This window comes from Pelobates fuscus, chromosome 9 (assembly GCF_036172605.1).
Source record: "Pelobates fuscus isolate aPelFus1 chromosome 9, aPelFus1.pri, whole genome shotgun sequence".
Classification (NCBI taxonomy): domain Eukaryota; kingdom Metazoa; phylum Chordata; class Amphibia; order Anura; family Pelobatidae; genus Pelobates; species Pelobates fuscus.
The window spans coordinates 139,382,449-139,401,868 of record NC_086325.1 but is presented as its reverse complement, the minus strand read 5'-3'; the positions used below and the strand labels follow the sequence as shown (position 1 = coordinate 139,401,868).

General features: G+C 42.4%; 1 protein-coding gene across 2 annotated transcripts in view; it reads right to left on the bottom strand.

Moving 5' to 3' along the window:
- The window catches only part of COL27A1 (collagen type XXVII alpha 1 chain), a 290,091-nt gene that overhangs the window by 267,386 nt on the left and 3,285 nt on the right, over positions 1–19,420 (bottom strand). Inside the window, exon 1 of one of the 2 annotated variants that reach the window (XM_063432552.1) lies at positions 17,766–18,073. The exons of the other annotated variant lie outside the window; for it this stretch is intronic. Within the exon in view, the coding sequence (XP_063288622.1) occupies positions 17,766–17,818 (53 nt within the window). The 5' untranslated portion in view covers positions 17,819–18,073. Of the gene's footprint in view, positions 1–17,765; positions 18,074–19,420 lie in introns of those variants that run through there. 2 annotated transcript variants of the gene reach the window in all.

Sequence of the window (19,420 nt, the reverse complement as noted above, 5' to 3'; positions counted from 1 at the left end):
TAGATCCCATTAAACGTCTGACAAGCTTTACTCATACACACAAACTCCAAAATGTATACTCAAACACACACGGGACAGTCCTGGATCTCACCCTCGTTTGGAAAAATAAGAGCAAACTTTTGGCAAGAGTAGCATGTAGGGAAATTCCTCCGAAACTTTCCATATGTGGAGCATATCTAAGCTTATCCTATGAGTCCTTCTGCTCATTAAACTGGGAGAAGTATGATAGCACTAAGCCATTCTACCTCCCAAGCCGAGATTCCATCACCTGCTTCCAGAGGTACTGTGCGGTAAGACAGTGTGCTGCAGCTTTAAGAATATATTACCCAGCTTTACAACAGGCATATTATGTCCCTCTAGAGCCCGTCTGGGCAGAACAAACAAAAGACTTTTTCAGGCGAACATTTCAGTATTTCCGTGACCTAAAGCGAGGAGGCGCAGGAGCGACGGAGGTGTGGAGACAAAAATAGGATTTATAGTGGAGGAAGCGGGTGATGGCAGCTGGTATAGAGCGATGGAAGTCAGCCTTACAAAACATACCGTATATCCAAATTCATACAGTCAACTCTTAAGAGAAATACAGACACATTTAGTTTGGAAAAGTGTGTAAATGAGGATCAGATTGGCTCCCAATAATTGTTGTGCAATGCCCTCTCTTTTTGGCCATCTATGGTGATACAGAGATAACAGCTCCTTTGGTATACGCTAGTTACCTAAAACAATGTTTGTAAATGAATGGACTGGTGAGTAAACATTTCAATTAGACACAACGATTTATCGGAATCAAGTTTTGCTACCAATAATCTGTTTTGCTTTTTGCAGCTGCAACAATTAACTTGGCACATCCCTCCTTCCTCTACCCCCCCCCCCCCCCCTTGTGCCCCCAGCTTCAAATTTGCCAGAAGAGAAGTAGAGGACATTGAATGGTACTTTGTCTCCCCCAAGATCCTCTCCTGGCATATTTAGAAAAAAGCAAGGGTAAAAGTGATGCTAATGTAGAAGACTGTGTTAGGGAATACTTGAACGTGGCATTTTTCATTAATACCTGCTTTGGCACAATATATATCTTCTAACAGAATACATATAACCAGTTACAAATGGCACAATGTTATTAATTTCACAGTTAGGAACACTTGGTTTCCTTTGTAGTGAATGCATCACATCTTAGCTTGATGCCTTCAGCTGATTTCACATAAAAGCAGGGAATCGAGCTGGCCAACAGTCTGTCTTAAAAAAGCAATTAGCTTTGTCTTCACAATTCTAAGTGCATTGTAAAAATAACTTTCTTCTATAAAAGAAATGAAAAAGATGCGTAAAAAAAGTTAAATGTCACTTTCACTGCGTGGGATCTCTTAGTTGGAAGAAGTTTTGAAAGGAAAAAAAAATTGGACGTACAGATATAAATATCATACGTTTATATTTTTTGCGACAGTAAAGTAATATTAAACTGTGGAGCTTATTCATTAAAAATTGAATTGTAGCAAACTAACAACCAAAACGCAAACTTTAATGGAACACTAAAGCATTAGAGATACAAACGTAGGAGGGGGGCGTGGTTTGGATGTCACTGAGAGCAGATATAGCGGCAATAAATGCAGATTGATAGATCCACCTGACGACAACCCGACTATTTCCTGGCTCCTATACCCGGTGACAACATGGGGAAACGAAATGAAAAAAAACTTACCCAGATGACAGATCCCGGAAAATCAGCGATCTTTTCCTGTCAAGTCCTAAAACTAAAATAGCGGCGACCCTGGATCAGCAATGCTCATCCTCGGTGGAGGAAACACTGGATGCTGCGGACCCCATACCAGATGCTGCTGATCCCCTATTGAACCTACCACTCGGAGACCTGAGAGCTCCGGCTATCAAAGGAGATATCCTGAACATACTAAAGAATCTGCGCACCTTGTTCCGCACAGATATCGCAGTACTGCAAGAAGAGATGAACGCTGTCACAGACAGGGGGAGGGCCACCGAAGAGGACATCACCTCCATGGCACAACGCAGCAACGGAGGAGAAGCTACTACTCCACCAGGCCTCGCACCATGCACTACAGGCCCGGATGGATGGCCTAGACGACGCAAGACGCCGCACCAACAAAAAAAAATCAATGAATTGCCTCAATTTATCCGACGTCTCCTAACCACGCTACTTAACCCCAAACATTTAATGTCCATGTCCCTAGGTATACTCGGGCCCCCCAGCCATTTGCAATAAAAATTAGGAGAAGTAAAGATTTACTTACCTTTTTCCAGCACGAGACTCCCTCACCACTGCATACCTCTCTGCATGGCCTCCTCTAGCGATGACCAATCCAATGCCTCTCATCATTGGAGGCCTGATGAGCATGCGCAGTAATCCCTGCACGCATATCCAAGCTTCCACATAGCAAAGTATTGAATCAATGCTTTACTATAAGGGGCTTCCGCATCATGTGACCGAGTTCCACTCCATCAGTGCCGCACAATTGCCTGCAGTGAGGTGGACTTAACTCTGGAATGTAAATATTGCAGTTTCTAAAAACAAAGTTCTACAGCGCAGGGTTAAAAAGACACTAGCAGTACATCTAGACCACTTCAATGAGATGAAGACATGGCGTGGGTGGCTTAAGTGGTCCTTTAAGCAAGATTAAATCATTTGGAAAAAATCTCAAACTCAAATCTAGTCATAGCTTGGCTTTTTTTGCCCAAATTTTTAGTTTAGTTTGCAGTTCATTGCTGATTTTTGTGAAAAATCCACATTAAATTATATTATTATTATTTTATTATTTATATAGCGCCATGAGACTCCGTAGCGCTGTACAATGGGTGGACTAACAGACATGTAGTTGTAACCAGACAACTGGACGTACAGGAACCGAGGGGTGGAGTCAAGGCTGATTTTGACAAAAAAAAAAAAAGGCTTGTAAACAAGACATGTATTAAAAAGACACCAAGCACCATAACCACTACAGACTGCTATAGCCCTGGCATTGTCATATCATTTTGGCTATTTACCTAGGTCCCACTGTTTTTGATGCTTGGAGTGTTCCTTTAATGTACAGAATGAATAATGCATGTATTTACGGTTTAACCACAAGAACTAGACCGCATTTCTTTAAAAAAAATATGGCTCTACTGTGGTCACTGTAAACTTTCAAATATAGTCCTTACTATTATTATTTGTCCTATTTTAGGACACTGCGTGGTAGAAATACAGACTGGTTTAAAAAAATAGACTTTTTTCGGGGTGGTAAACAGGAACTAAAGTACGGAGTAAACAAGATAGCAGGCTGAATTTAGAGGTGTCCTGGCAGGAAGTGAACACTATGGGGTGTGTATATAAACAAAACCAATAATTATGGAGGACTTTGCAAGGGAACTGTAAATACTAGTTCAAAACAGCTGAGAAAGGATAATTCTCCAACTCTGTATTTTTCCAGCTAGAATATTGTGTACAATTTCAATGCCTTTGTAAATTTTCCACAAATTACGGTTTAGTGGATTAACCCCTATGACAATAATGGGGTAACTATGTAACTGATGTACTTGAAACAAAATGGCCGACATCCTTGCCAATCGAGCACGGTGGAATTATGGGCACCAAATATATGCCTACAAATCAAACCATCTCCAGAGCCGACTATAAATTACAAATGTATATTCTATAAAGGCAAAGGTGTGGAGTACTAAACTCATAAAGGGTTAATCACTAAAGTGAGAATTCAAAATTAATTTTAAATTTAAGGCCAGAGCAGTTGAACTGAAAGACTAGCGGCCTTTTTCAGTTTGGCTATTTCGACTTTAAATTTGAGATTTACATTGAATTCTCACTTTATTAAATAACCCTGCATATGCTAAAAAAAAACTGTTAAATGTCTTGTTCTGTACTTGAAATATAAACTGGTGGTTGCTTTTGTTGAGGGTGCTAAGGGCCGTGTGTACACACATCTGTGCAGTTGTACAGCAGAATGATTTGTTGCAGTGCTCAAGGCTAACTGTGCAATTTGAGACTCTAAGGCCAGGACCCCAATTTGTGTCATGGTATGTCATTGGCAACGGAGCTCAATCAATAAATATATACAGACAACAAATAAAAACAGAAAGAATCTGGCCGACAAGACAGGCAGTTTGCACACACACACACCCACACACCCACATGCACTCATTCATCCAAATAATATTTCTGGTGTTGGGACAAGATTCAATCTCCATGCAACCGGGGAATGGTGTTAAATTTTACACTATGATGGTGAATGGAATAGTCGTCTAATGGTAAACACACAGATCTTTGAAGTGGGAGGCTTGCAGTTTGAATCCTGGTGTCATCTCTCTGTCATCCCATGTCCGTGTGTACCAATCACCACCCAACACTGTAAAGGATGCGGACATGTGTTGTGTGCCAATTAAATCCCCATCTCCTATAAAGATCTGCGGTTCAATATTGGGAAAGATAGTAAGATGTTGCTGCCTTTACAGAACACAAAGGTTTTGTGTGTATTCAGAGGAATTTAATTTCACAGCAAATATATACATTGTAATTTGTTTAGGGTTGAGCCACTTGCTTGTTCTCCAGCTGTTGAACCATCGAACTCAGCCATTTGTTGGATGGCTGAGAGTGGTTATAGTTTAACAATGGGTACCCAAGTACTAAACAAACATGATTTAGCCATAAATATTGAGACATTAATAAATTGTTAGTCAATTAAGGTAAATAATGTATTAATAAATAAATCTTAACGGTACACTAACGCACACATTTAAGGATTACCATAATAGTGGGCTAAATTATTTTTCAGTCTAAATATGAAATGTTCCTATACTTTCCAAACATTGAAACTTAAGTTAATATATTTTATTTCACTTTTTTTTGTTTTTTATAAGATTTTTTTCCACAAAGGTTTACGTACATCTTACGATATATACATAGTTTACAGGTTACTAAGTAACCACACAAATGGCAGAACATGATTTAAATACCTAGTATGCAATTCATTTTAAACCATGGATCTGCTATATATTTTTTTAAGTATCAATAACAGATATTGAGATATTCAGCGTGAGCAAAAGCACAGCTGAGGAACAGAACTGGTGGACTTGATGAAGAACATACAATGTATTTAAATCATGTTCTGTCCTATGTGCTGTTGCTTAGCAACATCAAAACTGTATGTATACAGTAAATTCTTAGTAAGTCTCTCACCCCCCCCTACCCAAACTGTGTGGAAAACAAACTGATGATTAAAAAGGGAGAATATATTTGAAGATATTCACAGTATTCGTTAAAAGTTCCCTTTTCATGGACATTCGGCGTTGGTTTGACCCTTAATGCCTATACCAGGCATAGGCAACCTTCGGCACTGCAGAAGTTTTGGACTACACCTCCCATGATGCTTTGCCAGCATTATGGGTGTAAGAGCATTATGGGGGATGTAGTCCACTACATATGGAGTGCCGAAGGTTGCCTATCACTGGTCTATACCAATGACATAGCGGTGAGAGATTAAAAACATGGAGTTCAAAGGAAGCACATGAGCAGCGGTCCTGCGCACAGTTGAAGTTGTAGAATCTATATATTAAAGGTGTGTCTGCCGAATATGTGAAATAAAAAAATATTTTAAGCAAAGTTTTTTTATTCAGACATAAAAGCAAAGATGTAACAGCAAACTATCTAATCAAGAAAGAGTAAAGATGTAGTATAGTATAGTATAGTGTGCTCATTTTATAATAGAGACACTATATTCGCACACAAAAAATTACCAGAGATTTACTACTATGCAAACTGTCTCTATTTGGTCAGTATGGCTCTGACTGAGAAATAGTTTCACAGAATGTTCACCTCATGACGGATCCAGGGCCGGATTAACATAGGGGCTGATGGAGCTGCAGCTCCAGGCCCAGGCCCATGGAATAGGCCCATTTAAAAAAAAAAATTGAAAAAAAAAAATTTGGAAAAATTTTTTTTTTTTTTTTTTTTTTTTACACACTACTCTTAGGTTTGCCACCTGACTGTTTTTTTACTGGCACAGCCGGTATTTGAGGCTGCCTGGCCGTGCTCAGGGCCGCATTAAGAACACAGTGGGCCTTTAAGCAAGAGTATGTGAAGAGTAGTTAAGGGGACACTAAGGCACTAGGGACACAGACACTGGGAGACTAGGGGACACTGGGAGACTAGGGGACACTGGGAGACTAGGGGACACTGGCTGGGAGACAGACACTTGGGGACAGTTGTGGACATCAGTCCAGACAGCAGATCTACAGCTCAGGTAAGTGAGGGATGGGGGGAAAGGCAGCAGGGACACATGGGGACACTGAGACACTAGGGGACACATGGGGACACTGAGACACTAGGAGACACATGGGGACACTGAGACACTAGGGGACACTGAGACACTAGGACACAGACACTGGGAGACCTGGGAACACTGAGACACTTGGGGACACTGGAAAACATGGGGACACTGAGACACTTGGGGACATATGGGGACACTGAGACACTAGGGGACACAGACACTAGGGGACACTGAGACACTAGGACACATGAGGACACAGACACTAGGGGACACTGAGACACTAGGACACAGACACTGGGAGATCTGGGGACACTGTGACACTTGGGGACACTGAGACACATGGGGATGCTGAAACACATGGGGACGCTGTGAGACAGAGACATTGGGAGACACTGAGACATTGGGACATGGAGACACTATGTTCCCATGTCCCCCAGCCAGTGTCCCTAGTGTCTCAGTGTCCCCAAGTCTCCCAGTGTCTGTGTTCCATGTCTCTCAGTGTGTCTAGTGTGCCCATGTGTCCCCATGTCTCCCCAAGTGTCGGTCTCCCAGCCAGTGTCCCCTAGTCTCCCAGTGTCCCCTAGTCTCCCAGTGTCCCCTAGTCTCCCAGTGTCCCCTAGTCTCCCAGTGTCCCCTAGTCTCCCAGTGTCTGTGTCCCTAGTGTCTTAGTGTCCCCAAATGTTTCAGTGTCTCCATGTCTCCCAGTGTCTGTGTCCCTAGTGTCTCAGTGTGCCTGGTGTCCCCATGTTCCCAGTGTCCCTATATGTCCCAGTGTCCACATGTCTATGTCCACAACTGTCCCCAAGTGTCTGTCTCCCAGCCAGTGTCCCCTAGTCTCCCAGTGTCCCCTTGTCTCCCAGTGTCCCCTAGTCTCCCAGTGTCCCCTAGTCTCCCAGTGTCCCCTAGTCTCCCAGTGTCTGTGTCCCTAGTGCCTTAGTGTCCCCAAATGTTTCAGTGTCTCCATGTCTCCCAGTGTCTGTGTCCCTAGTGTCTCAGTGTGCCTGGTGTCCCCATGTCTCCCAGTGTCCCTATATGTCCCAGTGTCCACATGTCTATGTCCACAACTGTCCCCAAGTGTCTGTCTCCCAGCCAGTGTCCTCTAGTCTCCCAGTGTCCCCTAGTCACCCAGTGTCTGTGTTCCCATGTCTCTGTGTCCCTTGTGTCTTAGTGTCCCCAAATGTTTCAGTGTCCCCATGTCTCCCAGTTTCTGTGTCCCTAGTGTCTCAGTGTCCCCATTTCTCCCAGTTTCCCTAAATGTCTCAGTGTCCCCATGTCTCCCAGTTTCCCCATGTCTCTGTGTCCCCGGGTCTCTCAGTGTCCCCGGGTCTCTCAGTGTCTCCATGTCTCTCAGTGTCCCCAGTATCCTAGTGACATGGGGACACACTGAGACATTGGGACACTGGGAGAAATGGGGACACAGACACTGGGAGACTAGGGGACTGGGCGACATGGGGACACTGACACTGTGATACATAGGGACACAGAGACACTGGGTGACTTGCGAGACTGAGACACTGGGAGACAGGGAGACACTGGGAGCAATCCATCTATACAGCAGAATCAAACTGTGAGTAGTTTGTTGGTGATTTTACAGAATTTTCTCTGATGTCACTCCTTGTGATTTACATCATGTGATGTCACGCATAACTGATTAAGGCTGGCAACCTTAACTACTCTTCACATACTCTTGCTTAAAGGAGCACTATAGGGAGAGGAACACAATCATGTATTTCTGACCCTATCATGTTAAAACCACCACCCTGGCCCCTTCTTGCCTCCCTAAATATAGTAAAATATTACTTGTATTCAATTCTGCAGCTGCTGGCTCAGAAATGGTTGTCTGAGCAAATTACAATACTTCCCCATAGGATTGGCTGAGACTGTCAACTAGGCAGATCAGGGGCAGAGCCAGCACAAGCCCAACATAGCCCTGGCCAATCAGCATCTCCTCATAAAGATAAATTGAATCAATGCATCTCTATGAGTAAAGTTCAGTGTCTGCATGCAGAGGGTGGAGACACTGAATGGCAGTGCTGCACACTAGGCAGTACTGCCCCAGGAAGCACCTCTAGCAGCCATCTAAGGAGCGGCCAGTGGAGTTATTTTCTCTGAAAAGACAGTGTTTACTGCAAAAAGCCTGCATGGAATGATTCTACTTACCAGAACAAATACAATAAGCTGTAGTTGTTCTGGTGACTATAGTGTCCCTTTAAGTTTGGAAGCTTAAGTGGGATGTATGGGAACAAAACTTGTGTGGACTGGGTGACATTAAAATTAGTTTAGGTAATGCAGACGTTGGTCTCTCTAACACTGTGGCATGTCCCCTTTCTTCTACACTCACTACATACACCTTTTCTCTGTCTCAGACTATATACCAGGAACTTCTGCCTGCTAGTAAGAAGGTAAGGAGACAAGTGGACCAGTGAGTGCTAGGGGACAGTCCTTAGAAAGCATGGAGTGAGCGCATCATTAGACGCATTTATGCCAAGCTCAAGGTGCTGCCTGCATGGTATGTCCTTAGTTGGACAGCCTGCAGGATTGGCAGGCAGCCTGACATGCATTCATGCCAGGCTATCCTTTAAATTCTTTGGACAAACATGCCCCCTTTTTGGGCATGTTCACCCCTTTTGGCAGGTCTTGTCACGTGATTCGCGCCAGTGGCACACCCTTTTACCCCGCCCAATGACTTCCTGCTTAACTGGACACTGCTGTTAGGGGTTATGGATTTACTTGAAAGATGAAAGCCTAAATTAGAGAGAAATTAGCATAGAGTATGTGTTTTCTTATAGCTGCATCCTACGAGTTTCCCTCCAGCACCATCTCCATCAGATGCATGACGCTTGGGAGGTATGACTGTTTTAGTGTTTTTGGTCGATAAGATTCCGTAATTAGGCCCATCATAATTGTCAGCACCAGGCCCACTGTGTTCTTAATGCGGCCCTGGACGGATCGTGACACAATGTAGCTTTGAAACGCACAACTATGCGTAAATCAGATTGCAAGGTCCACAAATTAGTGAGATTTATATTGGGCAGACTGATTATGCCCTAAACAATGCCCTAATTATCCATTTCACAGAGAAACTATAAAATGCTGAACATTTCCTATAACTTTTTTTTCTTGATGCGATGCTCTTGTGCTTTCAATTGCTCTATGTCACAGTGTGCGACTTTTTATTTTATACACCCCCTCTATGTGCCCTCACTGTTCTGGCAATGTTTTTTTTTTTTTTTTTTCTCCATTCCCCATTTTTTTAGCTATATTTTTAATCTTTTCTACGAGGTCATCTTCTAAAGTCTGGGAGTGACATTAGGTGTCTGCCTTCATCTGCCCTTCCTCGTGCATGCTGGGTCCCCACTGCACCTCAGATAGTCACAGGGAGGACTGAGCATGAACAGTCACCATGTTTGACACTAGGGGACGTGGAACACACATAAGCATTGTGGGAAATTTTGACTTGACAAATTTTGCTTGCCTTAAGCTCTGCCCTTTGTCACGGTAAGTTTGACAGAGCCACTTTAAATTTCTATTAAAGATTTAGCAATTTACATAACTATCCAGTCCAATCTTGGCACAGCAGAGGCAAAGGGGGGCAAAATTCTAAAAGTGACCATGGAAACCAATGCTCTGGTTGACTGATTAACTTTTAGAACTTTACCTCAGAATTACTTTTCTGTGAAAAAAAAATTGCAGTTCTGCTATTTCAGACTTAGAGGGACACCCCAGACACTAAAATTACGTAATCTAAATGAAGATGAAGTTGTTTCACTCTTGCCTCTAGGGGTTTAACCGTTCTCGAACAAATATGCCTCCAGCGGCAATGTCCATTCATCCCCAGGCGGCATCCAACTTCTGAATTTTCAGATTCAGGAAGCGCGGAGTGCCGCCAGACCGGGGCGCCACTGTTTGCCTGAGAGCCAGTTTGAAGCCATTTCCAATTGTGCTACTATCACAGATTCCAAAATAGCAATCCGATAGCTCTTTGGATCAGCACGCTGTTACCACCTACATGGTAGGCTGACAGATAGCACTGACAGACAGCCAACTAGGGCTGAACAAGCTCTCGGGTATGGGCAGAAAGAGCCTGGGTTCAGATAGCTCAACCATAAAATGGGATAGCCACAGAGAAAAAGAAAATTCCTAAAGTGGCAATGCCAATTCTGGGGTCACAAAAAGGCACCCTTGGGAAGTAGAGGAAGGTGGTTATATTTACCTGAACCTTACTCTGCTTTGTGGCAGCTTGTTGTTATTCTTCAACTCCAGGAGTAGGCAACCTTCATTACTCCAGATATTCAGGACTACATCTGCCCTGGTGCCCTGGTGCTTTGCCAGCATTATGGCTGGAAGAGAGCATTATGGGGGATGTAGTTCACAACATCGGGAGTGCCGAAGATTGCCTACCCCTGTTCTACTCCATTTTCTGTTTCTGGTGCCTTCAACTTCCACTAGCCCAAGTCACTTGTGTACCCCTGGCCATGCACAAGAGTACAAAATAGGATCCATGGAAGATCCGATGAGACCACAGGATCTCCCATACACAATCTGAGGCGTTCTATCTGTTGTGCATCTTGCGAGAAGATGCCTGTGCTTACGACTACTGATAGGAAATGACTAGATGTGGTTGCAGAAGCTGCCGTTTACAAAAGTAATTGAATCCTCATGCATATATCCCAACTGTATAGAAATGTAAATTAAACTCAAACACAGTATTTAGAGCTTCCCAAACAGATTCTTTCTTTAGAAAAAAAAAACTTCAAAATTTACAGTGTCCCTTTAAGACTTTGTCAACAAATAAAGTACTGCACTCTATACCCTTTTCAGCACAGTATAAGTTAGCTATCAAAGGCACCTTCTTCCCCCAATTCCATAATTACCATAACAAAAGATAGCTGGCTGGCTCTATGAAAGTCAAAACACAAGGAAATAAAAATTCTCTGCATTTTAATCACTGGTATCGGAGCCTGTCCCTGTCAAATGGGGGAACTCATGCGCAAACACAGCATGCAGGTAGTAGGGGCATGCTTTGTGTATACAACTATACCTTGTGTTCTCAAATTAATTAAACTCTCATTTCGAAAGCCTTCCATGTTATGTGTGATTGGATGCGATGTCTGTCGTTCGTCAAATGACCATATTCTTTTAAAAATAATGAACCAAAATAATCTAATAACGTGACACCAGACAGATATGTACCTTTGAAGCCATCGACCAGAAAACTTTCATAATCCTTAGCAAGCCGCTTGACACTTGAGTGGTCAGCGTGCTTTAGATAAATCAGTTTCTAAGTGTTTGGTCCATACAAAGCATGTGCTGCTTCATTACTTCTTGTTTTACATTATTTTAGGGTTACCTTTCTATAAAAGGTGAATATCACAGGTACTTAGCTAGATAAAAAGTCTCAAGATGTGTTGAAAGAAAAAAACATTATAGATAATTGTAATAATGCTTAAGATAAACACATGCATTCATCTATTAGTGAAATATCATTCCCAGGACCCTCTGACTGCCAAAATATCTCCAGAAAAGACTGGCAGAGGTTCATAGGAAAGTCTATCAACAGCTGTAGGCCCGACTTTGGCTAGCCTCGGTATAACATCCTCCAGGTCACTTCCACAGAGCAGGTATGCCGGATCGTCTCACAAGAGTACAAGTGGCTATTTCATCGACACAGGTAGGCGTGACTGATACATTGAGACATTAAACTGATGCACCTGTGGTCGTCTAAGAAGCTCCAGTCAACCTGCATACCTTGGACCATAGAATAACGGAACCAACGCTCTAGATGTAGATATTTTAGGTTTCTGGTTTCTACTCAGAAGTAACCTGACCCATTTGCCCCACTGAACAGTTCAAATGCAAAGAATATTGCCTTAAAAAAAAAAAAAACCTCAGTTGTACCAGTGGTTTGAATACTTTCCTAGCCAGTCTCCAATGTCTGTGTGGCAGATAAAAGGGTCCCACCCGTGCAGTCACATCACTTCCCTAGTCATGTGCGAATCTCAAGGGAGAGCAACACATAAACAGAGCGTAATACGGCACAAGTTCACCAAGTCGCCCATGGACCAACCCTTGCTTCCTCTAACTTGTTTTCACCCAAAAAATGTGTCCCCCATATCCTTATCTTTTACCAAAGCCTCTAAAGATTGTCCTTCAACTATAAATCTTATACTCAACACTTGCTAAATGACAAGGAAAATGTAGTGCAACAAAAAAAGTGTTTGATACTAGCGGCCATATTTAAAGGAAGCAACTATATAAGTAGGGACACATATACACACAAACAGATAAAAATCACATCACATCCGGATTAAAACACCTGAATAGCAGTAATTCCCAGCTCCGACCCTCCAAATAATGCGCGATAACTCACCGCCAAATGCTTGGTGGCTTTCAAATGAATTATAGGATATTGAGTCCAACGATAGCTGGAGGGCTGGTTTTGACACCCCTAATAAAAAAGCAAGGTTAATTCCACTGAGATCTGTATTTAAAACCTGGATCCCAGATCATTTTCCTATTTGAAGCTGCCTTCAGCCCACTCCTAAGCATACACACGCTTTTTAAACTATATGATCATGGCATAATGCCAAGTGGAATACATATTTTCCTTTTTATTTTAAGTGCTATAGTTCCATAACTATATATTAGTACAAGATGATGATCTCCTTCCATTGAGTGAAGGCAACTTCCTGGTTGGAGAAAGTGTTTGGAGATAAAGGACAGATGCGAACAACCGACTATTCTATCCCTGTCTGCATTATAGACCCTTTATTTCACCCTGTCCGTCTTCCCGCGCTCTAGAATCCTGTGGAAACAGAGAATATATAGGTTTGGGTATTATATAGTCATCCTCATGTAATGTGGTTAAAGGAACACTCCAAACGCCTAAGGCACTTCCGCTTGTTGTATTCCAGCTCAGTCACTAAAAGAACATTTTTTTTAAATTCTTGTATTTCATATAGATAACATCTTTATGAAATGGTCATAATGACCGTGTTGGAATTCTAATTAGAATTCCAACACAGTCAAAAGATATAAGACAAAGTAGAATCTACTATTTCTAATGCACAATCCTTATGTTGTCTTCTGCCGTCACTATCTAGACAATATATACTGAGTCTCCTGCGTTCTTGAGGGATCCTCTATAGACATCAGTGATGTATTCCCACACATGTGTAAGAGTGAAACAGTGACGTGGGCTACTGGCGGGTTAAATGACAGGAGCTGAAGAACAAAGATGGTACAACTCACCTCAACCACACACCGAGCAGATGTTACCATCCGGACTCTTCGTAAAATATGCAAAGAGATGCTTTCAAGGGACAATATAGGCACCCAGACCACATCATCTCATTGAAGTGGTCTGGATGCACTTTCCCTGTTCTTTTAACCCTGCAATGTAAAACATTTGCAGGTTTTGAGAAACTGCAATGTTTACATTAAAGGGTTTAAGGCTGCCTCTAATGGTTGTCTACCAGACAGCCACTAGAGGCGCTTCTTGGAGGTTCTCGGAGTTTGACTGTGAATTGACGCTGGACATTCTCACACTTTGCAAGAGAACGTCTAGCATGTTGAAAATCCCCATTGGAAAGCATATGGGGAAAGCCCTAGTGCCTACTGCGCACACCGCGCATGCACATTTGGTCCCTTTCATTGCCTGACGTCGGCAGAGGAGGAGCGAGACCCAGCAATGAGGGGCATGAGCACTGAAATCGGGTAAGTGTATACACTATAGTTTTCCTTTGAGGGTTAATAGTGTCCCCTCTCCGTCAGTTTATAAAAGTGCTGATTTCTCTTGAAATTGGCACTTTTACATTGTAAAAAGGTTGCATCCCCCTGACTGTCAGACAGATTGCGGAGGGTGCCGCAATGCAACGTGGAAGGGAATGTATTCTGTTGGCCAGGAGATCATTAAGTGTGTGGAGCTGATGCAAGAGACAATCTCGTCCCTCGATTAGTGGTAAGTAGCCCTTTAATTTGAGAGAAAAGGGGGGGCAATGATCTCAGTTGTCTAATAGAACACACCGGCGTTATACATAAATGTAGTTATGTAAAATTACGGCGTGTTGCTTTCATTTTATTTGTAGTTCCCATAGCTACTGGAATTGCTCCATCGAAGACAGTTTGTAAACACGACACTTGCTATTAACTCGGCAACAGTGTAGTTGCAAACATCAACGGTGCTTATGAAATTACCGCTTAACAACACAGAAGCAAGAATTTGAAAAATAAATAAATCTTATCAATTATTAAGCCTTTGGGTACTATTTTTTTCTCTTGTTTGTAGGAGCAAGTTAAAACAGTTGTCAAAGAATCATAATTGACACTAAAGTCTGCTTGTGGAACTGGGTTAAACTCATTGCTCGACCTTGGAGGAGGGTTAGGGCAGGTAGAGACAGAGGTGTGTCTCACGATACTTCTGATTACAAAAACCCTCAAGCCAAGGTGTGCATCAACAGCTATTACTATCCTACAGGGCATCAATTAAGTAGAGTCAGAAGCTTGCTCAGATAATCAGTTGCTCTTTCTAGCCACTTCCTTATCCGATCCAATTCTGCAGCTCTGAATCCTGGCAGGCTGGTGAACAGCTGTTGACAAGCACAGCAATATCTGTACCCCAGTCACTCTCCGAAATCTGACGTGTGTGGTTAAAATCAGGAAAAGACAGCGGAGAAGGTTTGATTCCGATTAAGTCTGGAGTTCACTCCCACCCTTTCCATACATGGTTTTTAAACTTCCTTTTTTTTTTTTTTTTTTTTTTTAATCAGGAACACAAATTAGGAACATGACATTAGCTTGACCCAGTCTTCAATAGTAAGACTGAAACACTGACCCCCCGTCTTCCTGCGTTAGAGTATTCTCTCCGTTTCAGAATGTGCACTGCTACAATTCTGAAACTAATTTATTGTAAGCGGTTGCCAAGGAACTTATGAATACAATGGGTCTGTGCCAACTGTTCTGGGATCACTTAAATAGAATATATACCCAATTTTGGTTCCCATCCCAGATGCCAACAAAGTTAAAAACTTTACTATTTTCAAAGAATAAAAAAAAATAAAAAAGAATCACATATGTAGCAATGCCGTAATTTCTACCCATGACATGTGACATGCCCATAAACACACGCTACTTATTCAATAACAGATCTAGTCGCAGGTGGCTAGTTTTGCGCACTACACCATTATAAGCAACGATCTCTGAAATCATTCATTCTTCGTTGTATATAGCATCCTGACACTTCCAATCCCCACCCCAAGATACATTTTTAAGGATTAAGCTGTCATCTGGAAAAAGTGTTGAATGACTGAAACTCAGTCATTGGAGATATGTCTGCTAGGTTAAGACAAGCCCCTGGAGAGCTGCATATAGAATAATTTAAAGTTTAACTGTTCTTGCTCTTACAACTACAGATGTCATCTTGTCTGGCTTGGTTTAACTTAAAAGTATTTGTGAATTTATAGGAAAACTCAGGAGGCGATGAAAGGACCCCCCCCCCCCCCCCTTCCCCCACCCATTGATTTATTTTTATTATTATAAATCTTGGTTAATAATGGATTGTGCCCAACCAGGTCACTACAGGGTTAACACACATTTACAATAATAACAAGTGATCATAAACGTTTGCCTTTTACGTATAAAATACATCTTTCGGTTGCTAAAGAGGTTAATGCCAAAACTTAAATAAAACTCTCCGGAACCTGCCAAATTCTGCTGAAGTAGACAGAAACTCTAATGGTACAAGTTCTGAATTATCCCTCTGTAAGAGACATCAAGACGCCCATATTCAGGAGATTACGGAAAACCACAACGAGAAAAAAGAGCTAGGAACCTTCATGAACAAACCGCTCAGAGAAAACGTTTTCCTTTTACAATAAACCAGGATTTGGCGATGGACCAACCTCATCAGATCAGCAGGGTCCAAAAAAAAAAAAAATAAATAAAAATTGCAGAGGACAACCCGGTTCCCCTTGTATTGTCTACTCCTCAACAGCTCAAATTTCACATTGATAACTATGGCCAAACTGCTACATTTTGAGTATTCTCCATAGAACCCATTGAAATGTTTTAACTGATTATTCCAAAATTAGAACATTGACCCACATTGGTGCCAGTTTTGTTTTTTATGAATATGACCTATTGTGTTCTACGGATAAATTTCCTAAAAACACACGTGGTTAACTCCGAAAGCACTGATGTGTTGTCCTAAGCAGTAGATTTCACTGAGATTTGGTATATAAAGTGTTAACAGTACACCGTTTGTACACTATCTAAAAAGTGTTCTAAGCAAGATCAGTCAGACTGCTTCTATATCATTGAAATCTGTAATGCTCAACCCACAAACTTTAGCACAATTATACAGTAATCGTGAGCCGTAGCTACATTAATATATTATGAATTTCCCCCCCCATAAAAATAATTCTACACCTCGCTGTTTCCATAAAGCGTACGCTTCATTCAACTGACATAGTGTTTAAACACTGCACTGTCGAGTCACTAAGGAATCTACAGGATCACTCAACAGTATATCCAAGAAACAAGAAAGTTACATGTGCCAAGTCCCAGCACCGGTTTGCACACAGTTACCCACCATAGTCAAAGTCTAATCCCAAACCGACAAAAGATCCATTATAAATCCTGGTACATACCCATCAAAGGACCCTGTGCTGATTCCTCTAAACATTCCCAGTCAATGACAAACTTCTGCATCAGGCTCTCTGTATAAATCCCAGACCAGACCAATCTTCTATGTGTCACCTCACCAGCATGTTACCCATGACTTCTATTATCATTCTGTATACACCTTGCCTGCACCTCTCAACTCAATGAGTGCTCCTACCCACTCTGACACACCTCAGAACCCCAATAACTTTCTACATCAGAAATGGGGTTCATCTTAAACTAACTGACAGATCCAAAGCCCAGCACCCAATATTTCTTTATATACCCTTAAATATTCCAGCAAGTGACCTCCACCTATGTGCACCACATAAGTGACCCCCAACTATGCATCTCTATCTAGAACTCCCCATCTACATACTTACAGCTAGAGACCCCCAGCTATGTATCCCAGCAACTAACCAAGTTTATATACCCCCTGAAAGTAACCCTTCTCTATACAACCAGCAATCAGCTAAATGTATGGACCCCCAATAAATGACTCGACAGCAGTGTATGTACCCCTCAATAAGTGACCCTCTTTACATATCCCCAAGCAAGTGCCCCCTCTATACAACCAGCAATTAACTAACTTTATGTACCCCCAATAAGCGAACCCCCCCAAAAAATGCACCCCAATAAGTAGCCCCCCCAGCATATCCCCAGCACGTCACCCCCATTTTTATAGAGATAGCCTGCACCCCACTAGTGTATGTGTGTAGAGTTCAGCACCGTGACCCCCATCCCTACCCCTAGAGCCTTCTCCCCTCCAAAGCTACACACAGCCCCCCAGCCCCCCTCCTTTGCCCACTCCCCTGAGTGCCTACTCACCCCCTGGACTCGGCTGCTCTGAGTTTGGAGCCCGGGGCTGATACCGGCTCCATCACGGTTACTTCATTCTCTCGGCCATCGGAGTGAGTGCATCATGCTCCCAGGGCACCCTCCGACCCCACTCACACCAGCTGCAGTGCCCACTCACCCCCCGGGCAGGACTCCACAGGCAGCATGGGAGGGGGGCAGGTGTGGGGGGAGCTGGGACCCATGGCAGCCTGGCCCCCCTGCAGAGCTCTGTGCACCCCCTCTCGGTACTTCGGGGGGTCCCTGGCCGGGGCTGCACACAGAGAATCCTCCCTGCTGGACCCGAGACTCAGGGAAAGGAAGCTTCGGGGAAATGAACTGGATATAAGGCTCAGAGCCGCCGGCTGCCACCTAGTGGACACACTGGGCTCTTACACCTGGACAGTCCACACTGTGGGCAGTCACTTAACTGTCTGAGTGCTGGTTGGGTGCCCCTTGGACCCAAAGGGTTAGAAAAAGAAGTCACAAGCCAAACTGACTTTTTTTTTCTTTCTTTGTTACTTTTTTTTTCTTAAAAAAGAAAATAACCACTACTATAGCAGACATAGAAAAACTAAATTGATGCCTTTTGGGATGGCAGAGTTCCAAATCTAACTTTTTTCAAAGTATGTTTTGACAGCCCAGATGGGTTTATTTGCTAAACAGTGATTCTTGTTGTGTTAAAAAAAAATGATAACTAAAATTTTGACCAAACTACAGTACAGTATCGTAAAAAAAATGTTCAACTCAACCAGTTTATTCTGGCTTCATTTTTGGGTAGTCGACTTACCATAAATCACAATTTAGCAAATTAACCTACCAGCTATAGGGCTCCATATATGCCAGGCAGTCTCCAAATTCCTTTCAACGCAACATTTTAGTAGATAAGAGGAAGGGATAGTTTGTAATTTAAAGATGTTTTCACTATGAGTTATACATGAGCATGTACAACAAGAAGCATACTCACAGGGAATAAGAGCGTAAGCCCATGCGTCTTACATGCTCAGTATACACGGTGAGAGTTTTAAGATTATACCAGGGCTTATAGTTGTTACCGAAACGTAAAAATGCACAAATGTTTCAAAAGTATTAAAAGCTAAGTACTGCAATACAAATCAATGGGTTTACGTAAAAGAAAAAAATAAATTATAACATAATATCAAAACTTCAGCATCACACCGTTTCAGCTAGTATATCACAACCTACTAACACCAGCCAAAACAAATAAAGAATCCGGATTAGCCGAGATCCTTGAAATAAAAGTAGGGGAAAAAAAAAAAAAGAGTGACAGTGATTGACACTCATTTTGACACATCCCATCACATAGCGTATGCCACACATCGCCACTCCTTTCGCAAACCCCTCCCACTGGCGTAATTTGACGTGCGTTGCGAAAATAAATAAATAATATGCCAGTGGGCAGGGAAGATCTTCTGTAAATGTTATACAACATCCTCAAATAGGCATTATTACTTCTACTACGCCAACGTATTCTGCGGCATTGCGCACTAAGAACATATGGTTATGAGTCAGTTTAGGCATTTGCGTACATAAAAATATTTTCTTTAAACCATTGCAAGCCATAGGGGCTCACACTGTACTGATCGCCACTTGAAGAATACATTAATAAATGCCTTTGAGATATAAAT